At 45.3% G+C, this 18,663-nt stretch overlaps 1 protein-coding gene across 5 annotated transcripts in view; it reads left to right on the forward strand.

Annotated features, from left to right (window-relative positions):
• The window catches only part of LOC147604688 (uncharacterized), a 70,513-nt gene that overhangs the window by 24,306 nt on the left and 27,544 nt on the right, over positions 1-18,663 (forward strand). For 2 of the 5 annotated variants that reach the window (XM_086794525.1, XM_086794527.1), the window contains exons 2-8: positions 607-669; positions 749-1,125; positions 2,712-2,781; positions 2,884-2,961; positions 3,110-3,169; positions 3,281-3,382; positions 3,657-3,767. In XM_086794525.1, coding sequence (XP_086650651.1) covers positions 607-669; positions 749-1,125; positions 2,712-2,781; positions 2,884-2,961; positions 3,110-3,169; positions 3,281-3,382; positions 3,657-3,767 — 861 coding nt within the window. Of the gene's footprint in view, positions 1-606; positions 670-745; positions 1,126-2,711; positions 2,782-2,883; positions 2,962-3,109; positions 3,170-3,280; positions 3,383-3,656; positions 3,768-18,663 lie in introns of all 5 variants that reach the window. The other 3 variants (XM_086794526.1, XM_086794524.1, XM_086794528.1) reach the window with 2 other exon arrangements.

Here is an 18,663-nt window from a genome sequence, read left to right on the forward strand (position 1 = left end):
GGGGCCAACAGGTGTCGCTGTGTTTTCAGATTTGGGCACTCTAGCTCCAATCTGCTTTGTTTTCACATCTAGACTACAAGTGGACGGGTGACTGCTAGTCCACCGCACTCTGGTTTCCATCAGAGGCCGGTTTTAGAGACCCAGAGCATCCTGCAGACCGAGGAAATGTGGAACTTCATCCACTGCCTAGAAGAGACCACACAGTGCATAGAAGGATTTCAGACATGTTGCACATGGACACATGGAGGACTCACCATCTCCTCCCTTGAAAGATTCATGACAGATTGTGTACACATCCTTCTTGGTCTCGTAGGCCATTTGAGCATCTCGCAGATGTTTGTAAATCTCTCTCTCTCTCTCTCTCTCTCTCTCTATTTCATAGTGTGGTTTTTGCTCGTGTGTTTCCTCTTTGTCTTCTAGTTTTTTTGTAACCCTTGTGGACACTGAGCCAGCCTATGTGAAAGAAGGTGCCTATTTTTGTGGTTTTTATTTGTATATGAGAAGCTTAGTTTTGTTATTTTCCTTTGCAAAATATGATGCCATGGATTTTGATTTCAAAATTTGTGATTCACTTGATCATGAATAAACAATTTTTTGTTGCTACAGATATCAGAGAATGAAAGATTAAGGTCTGCGCTCAGGGTTAGTGAATGGGAATTGCAGAACTATGTGAGTCTCTCTTGTTTTCTCCCGAAATGTCCTAGCTATAAAACTGCAATTGAATGGTTTTTGTTGGACCTGTTAGCAGAGAGTCGACCAAGGACTTGGTTCAAAGCATACTGAAAATCCATCTCAGGATGACTTTCAAACATTGACAAGCTTGCAGCACTTGGGACCTGCTACTCCTGAGAGACGTGGCTTGATGCAAGGCCCAAATCAGATTTCTTTGAACAGAGACCCTTGGGCAGGGAATGGTTTTTCTGGAGATCCTCAGAGCTCCTTGATTGTTCATCCCAACGCTCAATCACTATCGGAAAGTCATTATCGCTATCCCTCTAATGGTGCACAAGGTCAGCAGTATGGCTCAAATCTTGGTGTTAATGGTGCTGTGAGACCTAGGAATCAGCCGGATGGTGGCTTTTCACAGACGTCCTCGCCATCTGCCAGATCCATGTCCCCTATCAGGTAGAAGTCTTCATTTCAATTTTATTATGCATGTTCAAAGGTCAAGACCACAAGGATTCACTTGTGTGTGAACATACCTTTTTTAAGAGCACCTTTTCTTTTGGTGAATATTTCTTTTTTGATAGCATTTAAAAAGTGAATTCTATGGGACACTTTCTTAATATAATAGCCTTTGTAAAAATAGAGCTGAGAGATCACTTTGAATGTGGAGATAGTGTAATTTTTTAAAAATATGGGACACTTTCGTAATGAAATAGACATATTGAAAAAAATAGTGCAGAGAGATCAATTTGAATCTGGGCAGCCAAGTCAGATACCACTGCAATACTAAGGACAGCAGGACAAGAAGAGAGAACAAGAGAGACAAAAAGTGCTAGTGGAATGGCAGTGGAGTATGAAAATGGAACCTCTGTCGACATGAATCTGGGCAGAGAGATCAATTTGAATCTGGGCAGCCAAGTGAGATGTCATTGCAATACTAAGGATGGCAGAACACGGAGAGATAGCAAGAGAGACCAAAAGTGCTAGTAGAATGGCAGTGGAATATGAAAATGGAAGCTCTGTTGACATGAAGAAAGTTGTTTCAAGAGTGATGGGTCCTTGTTGCCAAAATTTGAATAACTGGAGCAAGGTAAATCAGCAGCAGGTTTAGAAATAAGCAAGAAAATTGTCTTCACACCAGTAAATGGTTAGGCCAAGAGATGGGGTCCTGTGGTGAGTCTAAGGGGACTTTACTTATCTATACTAAGGGACTCTCCCTCATTTTTGCAACTTATGTTTGTGAGGCTCAATACACTTCAGTTTCAGGGCAGCCCACCAGCAAATCGAGCAACCCAGAACCTTGCAAAGCCAAGATTTTACATCTAGCCTTAAGTAAGGTGCTGCTGGCAGAAATGCTCTTATCTCTATACTTAGTTGAGTTCACATTGAGGAATGCAGCAACAGCCAGCAATTTGTTACCCTTTTTGCCATTCCTCCTAACGGGATACTCAGGATACTCAATACAAGGGGTGAGGGGGGAGTGTGGGGTGGCAAGCCATTCGGTCCAAGTTTGTACAGTCTTTCAACCACTGATAAGTGAAGCTCCATTGGAAATGGGCTATATAAGTCTTCGTCCAAGTTGATGCCAGCTGGTTTATATGAATTCTTTCTATCCAAAGCGGTGCAATTTAGCCAACCAGCTACCGTGTGTGTGTGCATGTGTTCTCTTTAGTGCTAGCCTTCATCATGGCTCAGTTTGCTCTTCACCTTTGGCGAGGTGATAGAAACTTAGTTCAATGGTTTATCTAGTGTGACATATCTTTATGCATGAACCTGCACCTACTCTTTGGCTTAGTTTGCTCTTCACCTAGTGTGACATATCTTTATGCATGAACCTGCACCTACTCTTGGGCACTGATGATGAGAGGGGATGTTTTAGCATGTAGTCTATGCTATGAATGATGGAGTTGTAGCTTTGTGAGTAGACTCTTATGGAGTCAAGATCACACTTTCCATTGGTATATATAGCATCCATGCAAAATTTGATCATAAGCTTGTCATGAGAATACAGAGTCTGCTAATATTTTATTGATGGAAATTAGCAGACTTGGCAGAGAAGGGGAATCTGATGCAAGAATTCAGCTGGGAGCTCAAGGGAATACACAGCCTTGGCAGGTGTCCTTTTTTGAAATTTGCTGGCTGTTGCTCTGAGCTATGTGTAATCTCACACTAGAAGCTTAAATGAGAGGAAATAATGTTTGTAAGTTTTGTTTGCAGGAGCTTGTGCAAAGTACTCCCAGGCCTCAAGAGGAGATCAAGCAGTTGAGGAAACTTCTCTCAGATGCCACATTAAAGGCATGCAAGAAATTGCTCCTCTTTGAACTTGATGTTATCTAAGCTGCCTCCCTTTGCTTGGATTCCTGTCATTTGTGGTATGGTTTTAGAGGAGTTTTAGCTTCTTGCTAACTGATTTTCTGCCCCATTTTCGTGCTCAACTTTACAGGAGATGCAGTTAATGCATGAAAACCACAGGCTGGAGAAACGACTTTTTGAGCTGCGATTGGTTTGTAGACAATTTCAGAAATTTATTGTCTCTGCTTCATCTCTGTCTAAACAAAATTTTTAGTAGTAACTGCAGAGTTTCACTTAGAAAAAGGGGGTGTTTTCTCTTCAGACTATTGAGAAGTACCAGCAAGAGCTTGTGGATGCTACTTCAAGGGCAACATCAATTCAACATGACACACTAGAGAATGCTCGGCTCACATCTGAGATTACAGTAGGTTTTGTGATAACTTAGACATCTATTTCTTTTTGAACTCAGAGCTTGGACATCTTTTTCTTTTTGAACTCAGACTCTCATTTCAAGCATTAGAGGAGAATGCTCAGTTTACATTAAAGCTTAGAGTAGGTTTTGTTATAACTTTAACAAGAGAAAAATGGAGATCATTGTGCATGCAATTTCAGTCAAGCTGTTTGGATCTAGGATGTATTTATACATATTGCTCTCTTTTAATCAAATATCTGGTATTTTTGTTGACATGATTCTCAAGGCTCTAGATCAGGACATCAACTTCTATGCATCCTCGCTTATGCCCTTGCTTGCAGAATTCAATTTGCAACCTGCGACTAGGGATCCACATTCCATTGTTAGCGGCATTAAGGTGTGACATCTGCCTGGGGCTGTAAATATGCAGTTTTTTGTCTGTGCCATAAGGGTTCTGGTTCAAGTTTAGTTTGCCAAATGACCAGTATCAGGTTTCTCGTGTATGATTGTGCAAGTGATGGAATATCTGATGCAAATATTATTTTGAAATGGATAGGGCTGTTTTGATGAGCAACAATAAATTGAAATCGTTTAATCAACATCTCCAAGCATGGGCAGGGAATTGACATGGCAAGTGGTCAATGGCCTTTGACAGTCTGTGGAGGGAGTCAGTCCAGTTTTAGCTTTTTTGAGGTGGGGGGGGGGGTGGGGTTGCTTTTACAGTGTCAGCCACACTTAAAATTCTGCATTTAAGGCGCAGTTGATGGGTCCAAATACTGAACGCAACATGAATATAGGAAAGTTGGGGAACACGGGAACACCTTAATTAGGGGGGTCTTGGTCTTGATGATAAGGCCATAGTGGCCTTTCCTTTGATGAAGGGACAGTCCTCCTTTGGGGCCCAACTGATTAAAATGCATTGGAAAGGGAGTGATTCGATGGTTTTATCAGAGGGGTCCCTCCCAGGCCTTAAGAGGCTTTCTTATTGCAGCCAATCTTTTGATGAGATGAAACAGGAGGAAGTAGTTTTGGCTCCAAAGCATAGTTGCATGATTGGGATCAAGCAGTCAACAGGATTTTCCTGGTTTGGTAATAACTTTATAAATTTTTTTGAGTGGGGGAATGAGCAGATAGCCTTTTTGTTAGCAGCATGACGATCTTCAACCTTCTTGACCTGCAGAATAGTCAGGTTCTCCTATATGTGAAGGTCACTGTTGAAGAGTCAATCACAAATCTACTTGAGCTTAGTTTTTTATGGAGTTCTTGGTTTTTCATGTCAGTGCCAATAGATTTGAGAAGATGCTTGGTCTTTTGATGGCTTTGATCCACCAGAGGCTAGAACTTTCAGCCATTAGAATTTGCAGCAGGCCCAGGGTTTTGGTTCCTTGACTGTGAGGAATTGGCCTTTGTATTTACAGTTTGGGAGTTACACTTGAAGGATGAGATTAAAATGATAGGGGGATCTAGGTGCAAAGGTTCAGTTTGTTGTCTGAGGCGGCGGCTTGGTAGTGAGGATGAGTTGAAAGCCATCGAGGCAGATTTGAAGTAAATACATCCTGTGTAGTAAAATCTGTTCACTAGTGAGTGAGAAAGACAAACAAGAACAAAGGTGAGAAACAGTGCATGTGGTGTGTGTTCAAGTCAAGAGGTACCATATGTACCTTGACTGATCAAGGCTTGTGAGGCATGTATGATGTCATTTGGCATTAATGATCTGTAGAATATGTTTAAAGGAAGAATTCAAGGTTGCTGATTTTTTTCACCACACATGAAAGATTAGGGTATGCAATGCCAAGGCTCATCCAAACATTTCTTCAAAGAAAGTAACTCAAGGATCAAGAATGATCTGTTTAGTGGAAGCACAGGAAGTTCACAATCAAGTATCCTATTTTGACGTGTGAAGATTTCTAAAGGGCCAAAGATGAAGACGCAAGTCAGAACTTTGACTTTCTAGTGTTCTAATAAGAAAGGAGTGCCAAGACAAATAAGCCAAGAAAGAATGGGTATCAAGCTTCTCAAAAGAAAGGGTAACTGGAAAGAACAAAGAAGGTTCTTTTTAGTGGAAACTCGAGAAGTACACAATGAAGCATCTGATTTTGATGCGTGAAGAGTTTTAAAGCTCCGAAGATGGAGAATTAGGTTGGAACCATCCTCTTTCCCAAAGAGAAACAAGGAAGAGAAAGAAGCCTCCAAGCAAGAGGAAGAGGGGGTGTCATTTCCTTATCATGCTATTTCAAGGTTGGGAGGTGAAACAATAAATGACCCTTTTTACATTTGTGTACTGTTGTATGCGACCAAGAGAAAGAAGCAAGTTAAGTTTAACAGGCTGCAAACCCGCTGTGATTAGCGTATGGGTATATTAGTCAATAGCACTTAACAAAATTTTTGTAGTTCACACCGTCCAGTGTCCATCGTCCCAATCTGTACTTGATCATGCAGGGATGGCACACAAGTTTGCCTTTCTCCTCTTGAAGTTTGTGTTCAAGGCCTTTTTATTAAGGTGCATTCATATTACCTTGTAGCCTTAAATCTTCATACGGAGTCGGTGTTTGCTGCCATCCAGGGGCAGGCAGTTGAGCTCTCATCATCAACTACTTGATTTGCGCATCACCGACGTGCTTACCCATCTTTGGCCCTCGGCTTGGATGGAGCTGGGAGGCTCAGGCCAAAGAGATTAGGACAGGGAGGTGGTGTCCTCCAGCTTGGAGGTGCAGCTCTTTGTGTTCCTTCATATCTCAGTACCAGTACCCCTTCCCTCCTCCTATAGATACCTGCATTGTGATAGGTGGAGCCCAGATTATGCTTATTCTTGGGCTCGGACAGAGTGGCGTTACGTGGAGGATAGGATCCGCGCCCACCTGGACGTGACACATCTTCTTCCTAGGACCACTGTGATTACTCCCCGTCGAAACCCACGCCGAAGTCTCTTCAAGTGGAGGGCAGTTCCGATAGTTCTGCTCCCCACAAAGATTAGATATGGATGGGAGAGAGCAGGTCTGGTGGCACACGAGAGAGGTGGTCCCTCGCACTCCGGACTTTCCTATTGACTCCCTTCACAGTTGAGGAGTTGGCGGAGGCCTTGACAGCTCTTCCTATGGCCAAATGCCCGGGAGCGGACGGGCTTCCAGTCTCCTTTTTTCTTCGTCACTGGGATCTCCTGAAAGGCAGCCCTAGAGTAGCCTTCAACGAGATCGTGACTATGGGTGCCATGCCTGATGCCAGAGAGGCTTTCAGAGGGTCTAATGCACTTGATTCCTACGGAGGGTGGTGATAGATTGGAGATTTGGCAATGGAGACCCATCACCCTCCTTGAGACCGCCTACAAGATTTTGGCCAAGGCCATCAGCCACATTTCCTCCCCGGCTTTATTCATGATACTCAGATAGGTTTTGTTCTGGATTGGAGCATTTTGGACAACATCTTCACTTTTTGGGAGGCTACAGCTTTGACCTGGATGTGGCGGTAGGATCTCATTGTGCTCCTTTTGGATTTCGAGAAAGCCTATGATAGAGTTGATTGGGGTTTCTGGAGGGCACAATGTGCTGGATGGTTTTCTGAAGGAGTGGATCCGTGGTGTTTCCGGACTTTACATGGCCTCTCATTGTCACGTGCTCATTTAGGGAGCCAGAGGTGATAGATTTCCCCTTTCTTGCTCGGTCCGGCAGGGCTGCCCTCTAGCACCTTTCTATTTGTTGCCAAGGCCATGAGCAGTTTTCTCTTGGCTTAGGTCCCTCGAAGATTGGCTTGCGTTGAGATAGCTTCCCCTAGTGGCTCAGGAGAGAGGCCTAACTGGGATCCGGAGCAGAGACAGACTCAGCCTCAACATCCACTCTGCTATTCCTCCGGATTGGCTGACCTTGATTCCTAACCCTATTCCTCCGCAGTGGCTGGGAGTGTTTACTAGGCATGATTCTATCCTGGCTGTTCATGGCGCGGATGCGGATGAGAGCTCCGCCTTGCTCACTTTTTCGATTGGACCTCATGGCAGATTAGTGAGATCAGAGCCCCCCATGGAGGACTTTAGTGGATGCACATTACAGAGGGTGAGGGTGATCGGATTCGCTACCTAGTAGTGAATTTATGGGTTTTGCAAGTGGTAAGTGTGTAGAGAACCTAATTTACAGCTTTTAGTATTTTATAATTTATTACTAAAGTTTATGGTTGCAGGTTCTCACGATTAATAAATTAAAGCTGTGCAAACTTAAAAGTCATTCCCATGGACCGGGCATCGTTTTAAAACAGGAGGACAACTTATGAGAAGGGTGCACAATTTCAAAACATGGAAAGCATGACATTCCAAATAAAAGGGAGGCTTGATAAAAGTGGATGTGCCTTTGTCACTTCTGAGTTTGGCGCATGCAAGTTGCTTGGTGTGATCTACCTGGAAAGGTGGTTCAGAGATTGGGAAGAGAGACAGAAAGTGCTTGGGCATGCTCTTCTAGCACAAGGTATCTCAAGGCTTCTGGATGCTCTTGTAGGACAGGGGTAAGTTTGGTTGGGTGATTTGGAATCACGAGGGCTTCTTGTTTGCTTTGCCGTGCGGTGGGTTCATGCGAGCAGGACGGACGTACATGTGAGTTCACATGAGCAGGATGGAAGTGCCTGTGAGTTCATGTGAGCAGGACAGACGGGCCTCTGAGTTCGTGTGAGCCAGAACGGAAAGCACCTCTTGAGGATCATTCTGCAGGATATTTGAGAGAGTTCATGTGCAGGGCATGTGAACTGTTGAGAACAATTTGCAGGGTAGAAGTATTTACAAATACTTTCTTCGTATCTTTGTTTATTTTGTATTCATTACATGTACTTTGAGCATTCAGGTGTAGACCGGTGGTGAATCTCTTGGCCCCTTTGATCTTGTATTTGGAAGCAAGCAGACTCCTTTTGGAATTGAATCCTTAAGAGGGTGCGCGCTGGGGGGGGTGGTGCTGCAGGGCTTTCTTCCGGGCCCTATAGTGGTGTATTGTGTATATTTCTACTTGTGGCTGTGTTGTGTCGTCGTGATTTAGTTTTATAAATCTTGTTTAAGGTTAATTTGATTCGGAAACATGCACTTGCGAGTTACATGGTGCTTCTTGCTCCATGCTGATATGCAGGTGTGTCATATTTTCTCCCATTAAGACTATAGCCATCCTCAATTGTACGTTATCCATATGGGTGCCACACACAAGAACTGAAAAAATCCAAATGGATCTCACCGAAGCAACTGAATGTCTTGAGCAGTGTGAGACCACTTTGCCTCTTGCTTTGAAGCGAACATTCCGTCCTCGCCTCATGAGCACAAGAACTTTGCAAATGAATTTTTAAATGAGACCACTGATGGCACATCTGTCAATAATGTACGCAACACCTTCCAACCATTGTCAGAATTCAAAGAATTCATGCGGATGAAAAATACTCAAAATACTGGTTATTTTGCAAAACCGTCAACTAGAACCTGTATCCCTTGTTCCATAATTGTTGAAGAAACCACCAATGATGCCGAAGACTCTGTGTTACATCCCAAGGCCCTAGCAGGGTTAACATGACTAACCTTGGGTTTGGTTAACAGGGCATGGAATTAGGCATCTGAACGGGGAGGTTACGAGTTTTTAAAGGCTTGGGCTATTTTAATAGGAGGCCTATATAAATGAGTAATTGAGTTAATTTGGGGTAGAGCTCCTCAGACTTGGACTCGTGCCCCTATTGAGAGTACTCCATGCTTACATCAGAGGGGTGTGTGGATGTGAGGGCTTTGCATGTGGACTCTAGATGCTTCTAACCTCCAGCTTGGGGGTGAGCGTCATGAGCTTTATGGTTGGACGGTGAGCTAGATTCTATTCTCTTTATGTTCGACACATGTGCTAACCATAGGTGGTTTGGAGGATTTGGTCTTAGTACGAAACTTTTGAGGAACTCTGGGAGGAGAGAGGTGTGAAACTGTTGTCAAGATCTCCTAAACTGGCCAAGGGGATGATTTGCAAGACTTCCACAGGGGTGTTTTGATGCCTAGGATGGAAGGGGGAAGACTCAGCTACAGAGAAGGGAGATGGTACTGCAGAATGAAAGGAATTTTCATGAAAAGGGAGATGTTATGCATAATAAATTGCTGTTTTGTGTGCAAGGTGGTTTGATTGACTCATGGCCTGGGAGACTATGGACATATTGGTCTAGAGGTCCTGAGTGTCGCCATATGTTGTATGGGCCTGTGAGCTGGTTGTACAGAGTGTATGGAAGATGTACAGGGCTGTGCACGGGCTGTAGGGAGCCTCAAGGGGTCATACAGGCATAGTGGCAATCTATTCGTCTGATTGCTCAATGCTCATCCAAACGTTTGTAGATGTTTGAAAAAAATGCATATGATACTTGTGTATGTTATTCGCTATTCTATTTGGCTTTAGAAGCTTATAAAAGAAATATGTCTATAGGGTTTATCACACACAATGAAGAATTATGAAGTTTAAAGCATCGAAGTATTCTCTTTTTGACATTAATGTTCATCGTCAAGTCATATCGTCATGCCTATTAATGTTTATGTCTCCATATTTGCCCATGGAGTCCAACCAAGGGGTGGTAAAGGCCATGCATAGTATGAACAGTCCCTGTGCAGGTTGTACATACTGCATAGTATGGACAGGCTGTGCAAGGCTGATTTGGAAGATGCCTCTATTTTTGGGAGCAAAATAAATGCATGGGTATGAGGGTTGGCCTTGGGCGCCCACAATAATCTTCTATTTGGGTGGACACGTGTGAGGTGCATGCTTTTTAGAAAGTGCTCAGTAGGGCTCTCTATTCTTGGGGGGAAAAGATGGGATTGAAGGGTGTTTTTTGGTGCTCATAGATTTGACCTCATACCCATATCTCAGCTTTTCATTCTCATCTTCTCCTTCCTACACTCTTGATACTCAGTCGGACCTTGCGTCAAGTTGGAGGCTACAAAATTTGGGGAGGGGGGCTGTTTGGCACTCGTTATAGATTTATTTCAAGGAGATTTGCTTTGCCTTTGTCATGGAACCTCGAGGAAGGCATCATGTGCTGCCCCTTGGGGGGTGAATCCCAACTACCTTCTCTGCTGGATGTTTTCCAGCCACAAGGGAGCGATTATCCAAACCGGTTCCAAGTGTCTCCTCTCCAATTCAACCTCTAGTGCAACCACAGGTTGTGAATCAACCCATGGGGCAGTCCATTCATATGTTGATTTACATGAGCAAGTAGAGGAGATGCGATCCCAGGGTCCATAATCGCAGTCAGTAAACTCCCCATGCAAGTATCTTTCCATCTAGATCCTTTTTTTGGAGAGTGGAAAGAGTGTGAAGAGCTTTATATTGATAGCTGGATTGGGAAGTTGAATGCTTGCTTTAATTTGTATAAATACACTAAAGTGAGATACAAAGCATGTTGCATAACAAAGCATTCTCTTGGTGGAAGGATGTAACATGGGTGCTTGTAGAAGCGTGTTTATGATTGATTGATTGCGATTAGTGCCTAATCAGAGACTTAAACCCATGCAACAAACTGCTTCTCCTTCATGCTGAATACTCAGTAGAGAGAGATGACCTAATCTACCATGTACTACCAACATGAAGTATATACAATGCTGAACAGAGATACTCAATGGTAACATTGCGGGGCACTAATTTGGGAACTATGATGTCTTCAAATTTAGCCCCATTGAAATTGAGACCGTCTCTGGTGATCAGGTGTTGAACCTCAGCCATGGCTGTGGAATTTTTAGGTGGTGGTTGGGAGGTGTAGGATGCTTCTAATGAGATCCTCAGTGAGAGGGATTCAATGATGTGACCCATGTGTCATCTCAACCTCCCTTGAATTGTCCATGTTTGTGGTAGGACTCAATGAAGTGCAGGGTAAGAGGGAGATCCGGGCTCCATGATGATTGCTTTCCGAAGGTCGTGAGGCCGACTTTGTCGAGGTAAGGGGCTACGTCAAGTAGTTTGAAAATGGCATGACACTTTGCCAACGGATAGGCAATTCTAAGGGGGGTTTTGACTTGGGCGTGAATGAGGGTTCCTCGAGGCTCGGACTTTGCAGAGCATGTCGAGGTTTAGGAGTTTTTAGAGGCTTGGACTATTTATGGTGCTTATCTTATAGGAGACCTATATAGGTAAGTTATTTAGTGGTGGAGCTATACTCTGTACTACATCGGAGGGGTGTGTCCTGGTGGTATGGGATGCTAGGCTTTTAACCTCTAGCTCGGGGGTGAGCGTGATGGGTTCTATTGTTGGGCAGTGAGCTAGATGCTAGACTCGTTATGTTCCTCGAATATTCTAACCAAAGGTGTTTTGGAGGATTGGGTCTTTAACACCCTCCGCTAAACACCACTTTTGTCTCCCCCCGCATAAGTTAGAAACTTTATTCTAGAGGGCCAAGTCACTCACACATTTATCTCCTTCATGATCTCCTTCCGTTTTAAAGTATCCTTCTCTGCTTGGACCGCTCCTTTGTATTTGTCAACAGATAGTCTTTTCTGCAATGTGCTTGATGGAGTGACACTTGAAACATTGAGGTGCTTAGCTTGGAACTTTTCATGGGAGAAGTGTGGCTTTGACACTTACCTACTAGAATTGTTCTTACTTTATGTGGCCAGGCTTAGTCCTTATGTTGGTGGTGGTGTTGTTAGCAGTCATCTCCTGTCTGTACACTGGAGATGACTGTACACTATGTCAGGGCCTCTGTTGTGGGTGTGCCCGCCTGTATTTGGTGTCTTCCCATTTTTCCTCACTCACCGTATTTTTTCCCATTTTTCTGGAGTTGTGTGTGGGCTGTCGGCTTCTCTCTCTCTCTCTCTTTCGTCTGTGTATTGCTCTCTATAGCAGTTGTCTTCATTTCTGCTATGCATTCTGACATGGTATCAGAGCCCCAGGTGGCTTGAAGCTTGGAGAAAATGGGACATCGAGGGTTTGCTGATTGAGGTGCTGATTGGAGATTGTTTGGGCCGTACGGGACTTGGAGATCGGGTAGAAGGCGGCCATCACTGTTGGACAGCCACCTTGCATTCTATTTGCAGCCTCTTCTTCTCTTTTTTTTTTCCCACCCACCCTCCCTTCACAAGACCTTGTGAACCCTTGAGATGGCAGATTTGCTTGAGATGGCTGAGAAGCACGTGAAGATCCCGACACTCCCCACATTCTTGGTGAATTGCTGGTTGGACGGGATTAACTACGGCATATGGAAGGTAATGATGGAATCTGTTTTGGAGTCCTATGACTTGGCTGATTTCATTGTTGTTGGGGTTCCACGGTCGGAGTTGGAAGAAGGAGAGTTACCCTCTATTCGGCAGTAACGGGAGGCATAGGCACAGTTATGGGATCGTGTTAATGCTCGAGTCTGTTCTTTCATCTTCCTCAATTGCACACCACAGGTGATCAATCACATAAAGGATATGACGCTGGCTAGAGAGATTTGGCAGCATTTGGCTTCTCTCTACAACAGGGTATCACCCATGAAGAGAATCTCCTTAGAAGTTCAGATGCGGGTGATGAATCTTGCAAAGTCATTGATGATGCGGGAGCACATCAACAAGTTGCAGGCTCTTCAGTAAGAAGTTCTCCAGGCAAGGAAAGATATTGACAGAGGATATGGCCATAACGTTGTGTCACACTTGCCTTCTCAGTACTCAGCCTTTTACTCCTCTTTGATCACCAGTGGCAGGCTCAGCACCATCACATGGGAGGAGCTTGTGCCCATGGTCTTGGACCAGGAAGAGCGATTCACGAACCCTCCACAGGGCGGAGGTTCTGAGGCCTTGATTGGCCAACGGTCGAAAGGCCGTAACAACAACAAGGGCAAAGGGAGGTCTTCATCGGAGAAGTCTTTTGGGAAGAAGCTCGAATCCTGATTCAGACCGAGAGAAACTGAAGGCCGAGAGGACTTGTAATGATTGTGGCGAGAAAGGCGACTATTGGAGGAAGTGTCCCAAGTGGACTGGGAAGAGTGCTGATTCTTCAGCTTCAGTTGCTGCAAAGACTCCAGCCTTTGTGCACTTGGAGATATTGGACACCGATGCTTCATCTTCTTCGAGCGAGGAGGCAGTTGGCTTCATTGCCAAGGATACTCGGGAATGGATTCTTGATAGTGGTGCTTCCAGGCACATGACTTCTTTCCGTGACTTCTTTCAAGATCTGAAACGGCAGTCAGGTCGCATTTTAATTGGCGACAATTTCACCATACCGATACATAGTGAGGGCCGGATGGAGATCATTCCCGATGGCAGAGGGGAGAAGCATTCCTCCCGTGTTCTTTACGTCCCTGCACTTGGTTTTCATGTGTTGTCAGTGTATGAGGTGTGCAAGGCTGGCTTCCGGGTGAAGTTTGAGGAGCATTCTATTGCTCTACGGGACCGCGAGACTAGCCAGGTTGTTTGGGAAGGCGGCGTGGTGAATGGTATATACAAACTCTCTGCACTCTCCTCTATGATAGGTTCTCAGATTGGTGATTTGTGGCACTTTCGGTTTGGCCACTTGAATGTGAATGCGCTGCGGCGAGCTTGTCGGGACCAGATGGTGGTTGGCTTGTCAGATGTTGGCAGCATGCAAGGATGCTGTAGTTCTTGCATTCGTGGTAACCAGCATAGGGAATCTTTTCCGAAGCAGGCTTCTAGGTGGGCTTCGAAACCTTTTGTCACATGCACTTTGCACTCAGTGCACGGTGACAAGATGGCTCATCATTAGCAGTGCAACATTTGTACATTATTAGAACCCAGTAGGATGATATTTGTTGTACGCCGTGACCCCATTTTACATCCTCAGCCTAGGATAAGTCAGGCACGAGCTACGTAGGTCATTCCTCAGCCTTAGCGGGTCAGTCAGTCAGTCAAGTCCCTGAACCCACTTGGAAAGATCATTCATGCATGTAGAGTCAGTAGAAGCCTTAGGGTTTGCATCAGAAAGCACTCTGCATCTTGCATAATATGCATTCATATGCTTGTGCATCATTTAGAACATCCCAGAAGCCTTAGGGAATTTACTAGGATTTATCTGGTATTTTTCCCGTATATTATGGTATTTATTTAGCATTAAATGTCATTTATAAACATAAACTTTATTAAATAAATGACCAGCCAACTTGACCAGCCCCTAGTTAGTATAAATAGGTTTGCATAGGGCTTAGTTCTACCATTCAGTCTTCAGAAAGCTAGGCGCCTTCATCCTCAGCATTAGGAGCATTCCCCGCCTTCAGCGTAGACTAATCCCAGCCCTTCTTGAGCTTGCGTTAGATTCAATCAGTCCCCTGCAGTTTAACGCAGCACATCAGCAGGCTTATACAGCAGTTCAGCAGTTCATTCAGGCCCTTGCAGACCTGGGCGCAGCATACAGTCCATAGGCGCCTGCATTCAGCCCCTTTTTCAGCCCCAGAACAGCATACATACCTGCGTTTCTGCACAGATCAGAGCCGGCTGCAGTTCAGTCCAGACCAGCCTGCGTTTTCAGTCCAGCATCAGTTCTACAGCAGTACCCCGCCTTCTGTGCATCATCCATACATGCTACAGTCATCTGGTGAAGGTAATATATCATTCATAAGCATTTACGGCATAGTTACATAGCTTAGAATAGTCCACCGCAGTCCTTTCTCAGCCTCAGGTGTGCAGCCCTTTCCTCATGCCCTTGGGAAGAGTGCATAGGCTCGAGATCAGTTCATTGAGGTGTTTCTACAGCCGTGTACAGTTCAGCCAGGCTTCCGATCCTCTGAGATCTTGCGTTTGGCTTATCTACAATCCACAGTCATTCTCTCTAAAGTAATAAAGCAAATACTATCTCGTTATCGGGATAGGGGGCCCTTCAGTGGGTAATTTGGGACCCAATCTGGTGTACAGTTCTCATATATCTCGCTCTCATCTCTTTAAAGTTTGAAGTATTAAAGTGGATTGCTAAACTCACGAAACTCAGGATACAGAAGACGGTGTGAGCATTTGTGTGACAGGATCTTCCAATACAAAGACTTTCGCTGCATATTACATTGGTATCAGATTTAGATTGTCCACACACACCGTATCCTACCGTGGGGGCATCCTTGGATGGTTAGATTGCGTTCCGGCACGACCACCGACTTCAGCATCATGTCTACAGAAGAGAGTACTCATCAACCGGAAGACGTCTCCCCCGAAGGAGACCATGTTCTTCCGCCTACAGCAGACACCATAGCTTTTCTTAGAGCTCAGAACCAGCTGCTCATGGAGTGTCTCCTACTCTTGGAGGCAGCAGCAGCACGTCCTCCTTTGACTCCAGCAGCACCCGACTACATCTCCCTCTTCTTTCAGATGGAACAACAAAGGAGAGAGTATGAGGCCTGAAGGAAAGAAGAAAAAGCAGAAAGACGGGACTATGAGAAAGCCCAACGCAGGATCGACGAAGACCGGCGTTAGGCTGAACTCGCCGCTCGGGAACACCAACATGAGCTTGATCGAGAACATATGTTACTCGAGCACCAACGGGAAAAGGAGGCCATACACTTGAGGTATCAGCAGCTCTCCTCAGTCTCCCCAGTCATAGGTGTCACCAGCCCGCAGTCCGCAGCAGCATCAACCACCATCATTCGCAGTCAACCAAACTTCAGTAAGTATGATGGTAAGTGTGATCATTCATCAGTTAATCAATTTATTCATCAATTTAATGCTCATTTTCCACTAGCCAGGATCACAGACCCACAAGATAAAGTCCACTTAGCGGCTTCCCATCTCACTAGTGAGGCAGTCATTTGGTGGCAGCATTGGTCTAGTATTCATACAGACCAAGCCACAGGTGTTACAGCCTTTGACTGGGACATCTTTGTCCATGACTTGAAGACCAAATTTCTCCTGTCCCAGTACATGACCGGTCTGAAAGATGAGTTCTATGGACTCAGACAGAACGGATCCCCAGTGCTTCAGTTTTCCGGAAAGGTTATTACTTTAGCATAGCAGTTAGGGTTATCTACGTAGGCCAAGATGGAGCAATTCGCCGAGCTGCTTGTGGTGCTGCTTGCGAGGTTGTTTGGCTGCGGAGGTTGCTTGGCGAGATTGGGTTTCTACAAAAGGAGCCCAGGGTCATCCAGTGCGATAACCAGAGCTGTATCGCTATTGCTCGGAACCCGGTCTTCCATGCCCGGACCAAGCACATAGAGATACAATATCACTTTGTTCATGAGAAGATCTTGGCTGGTGACATCTTGCTTCTTTATTGTTCGACGGAGGACAATGCGGCGGACCTCTTCACGAAGTCTCTACCTCAGGTTATGCTCCGGCGGCACTCTAGCTCATTGGGGTGGGTTCCACATCCAGGAGCTAAGAGGGGGTGTTAGCAGTCATCTCCCGTCTGCACACTTTGTCAGGGCCTCTGCTGTGGGTGTGCCCGCCCGTATTTGGTGTCTTCCCATTTTTCCTTGCTCTCCGTATTTTTTCCCATTTTTCTGGAGCTCTGTGTGGGCTGCCGGCTGCCCCCAGGTGTCTGGCCGACTGAGTGTGTGCTGCCCATGTGATCTGGTGCTGCCCATGTGATCTGGTGCTGCCCGACTGCACCCAACTGCTGGTCGACTACAGATGTGCTGGCCAACTGAGTTCTTCTACAGGTCGTGGGCACCAGGGCAGTAGTCGGCTGATCCTGAGCTGGCCGACTGGATTTTTCTGGTCATGGGCTACTGTCGGCTGTCTCTGAGCTGGCCGACCAGCAACCAGGGGCCATATAAAATGGCTTTATATGGCTCCTTGCACACTTGTCTATTGTATATTTCAGGGATTTATTGGTGTATATAGCAGAGTTACACAAGCTTCTCTCTCTCTTTCATCTGTGTATTGCTCTCTACAGCAGTTGTCTTCATTTCCGCTGTGCATTCTGACAGTTGTGTCCCCAGCTTAAGACCATTTCAAGTCTCCAGGGATGTTGCAATATGAACCGTGTTTGAGAGACTCGGAGGGCTATGTGCTTGAACAGACAGGTGCAAGGACGTCTCCAAGCCATCCTCGAACATGTCCACATGCTCCGATGGTTGAATGGACTCTTGGAGCATGAGGAACAGCTTCCAAAAGGAGGTCAAGTAGTCGGTTACCGGCTTGTTCTGCTTTTGTGAAAAGTTCTCTCATTGCTTTTGCAACACACATTGGTAATCAAGGAAGTGAACTCTTTCAGGATCATGACAGAAATTGTCCCAAATTTCCATGGCATAATGTTTGAGGTAATCCTTCCACCAAAGAAGTGTGGCTCCTTCAATGCTCTCAGGACAAGATCAAGCTGGAACACATCGGAACAGCTTGCTGCAACAAGAGTGGTTGACATCTCCTTGGCTCAGTTTGTAACTGCCTCACCATCCATCTGCATGTTGAACTTGGGAGGCTTGAGCGGCTTCAACAATTCAGACTGCTCCTTACCTGGCATGTAAGAAGAGTTCGGGGTCCCTATAGGGTCTCTGTGATGAATGGGGGATGAAGGACTACTGTTGGTGTTGCTCTTCCTTATGCTGGCTCTATATCGAATGATGACTTCCATGTCGGCTTCCATGCCAATCTGAGTGTTCTTGAGATTGGGAGCAATTTACAGAATGTCACTCACATGCTTGGAGAGTTGATTGGAGTGCTCAGGCTGATCCACCTCGTGCTTATCCTCCATGTTCCAAGATTGGAGACCAATGGTGGAGTTGAAATCCGGACGGTTTTGGACTTGAAACTCCTGTTGGAGACGCAGACTGCCAGCTTCTTGGCCAAGGCTGCCAGCTGCAATTGGCCATAAAAAATCATGACATGGAATTAAGCAAAGGGAACCCAAAATGCACTTTTCTCAAACCCTAATTATGCTCTCATGATTCTACAGGCTGATCCCTAATCATGCATACAACTCACATGAGATGCTGGAGAAGAAAATTCTGTCGCAACCCTAGGCTCTGACACTAAATGTAGACCTATGATGCTGTGAGAGTGTTAATCAAGAAAGATGAACAGGAGAAGACTTGCACAACACAATTCCACACTAGTAATCCACCCAAATATGTAGAGATTTTGAGGACCCAAGCCCAATCATGCAACAGATAAGAGCACAATAGGCTGAATGAAAAATACCAGTGACCAACAAAGATGTAGAAGTGCACAAGTTGATGGAGATCCCTGCTCCTTGAATGTTGGCTGCCTTCTGCTGAGTCTTGTCTCATAGACATGCATAGGCCCTTCTCTGAATTGTTGATTGCTGCAGAAGGCTGAATGTCTGATGATAAGTAATGAGGGAGGAGAGGGGTCCCGTTTATAGAGATCCCTTGGTTGCGGCTGGTTGGCCAGCCCCATGTAGGTCGCGGAATGGTCGGATGGCAGAAAAGCATGCAAATTAACCTTCAATTAAAGG

The sequence above is a fragment of the Cibotium barometz genome, chromosome 61 (assembly GCF_041138505.1).
Source record: "Cibotium barometz isolate CiBa-2024 chromosome 61, ASM4113850v1, whole genome shotgun sequence".
Taxonomy (NCBI): Eukaryota; Viridiplantae; Streptophyta; class Polypodiopsida; order Cyatheales; family Cibotiaceae; genus Cibotium; species Cibotium barometz.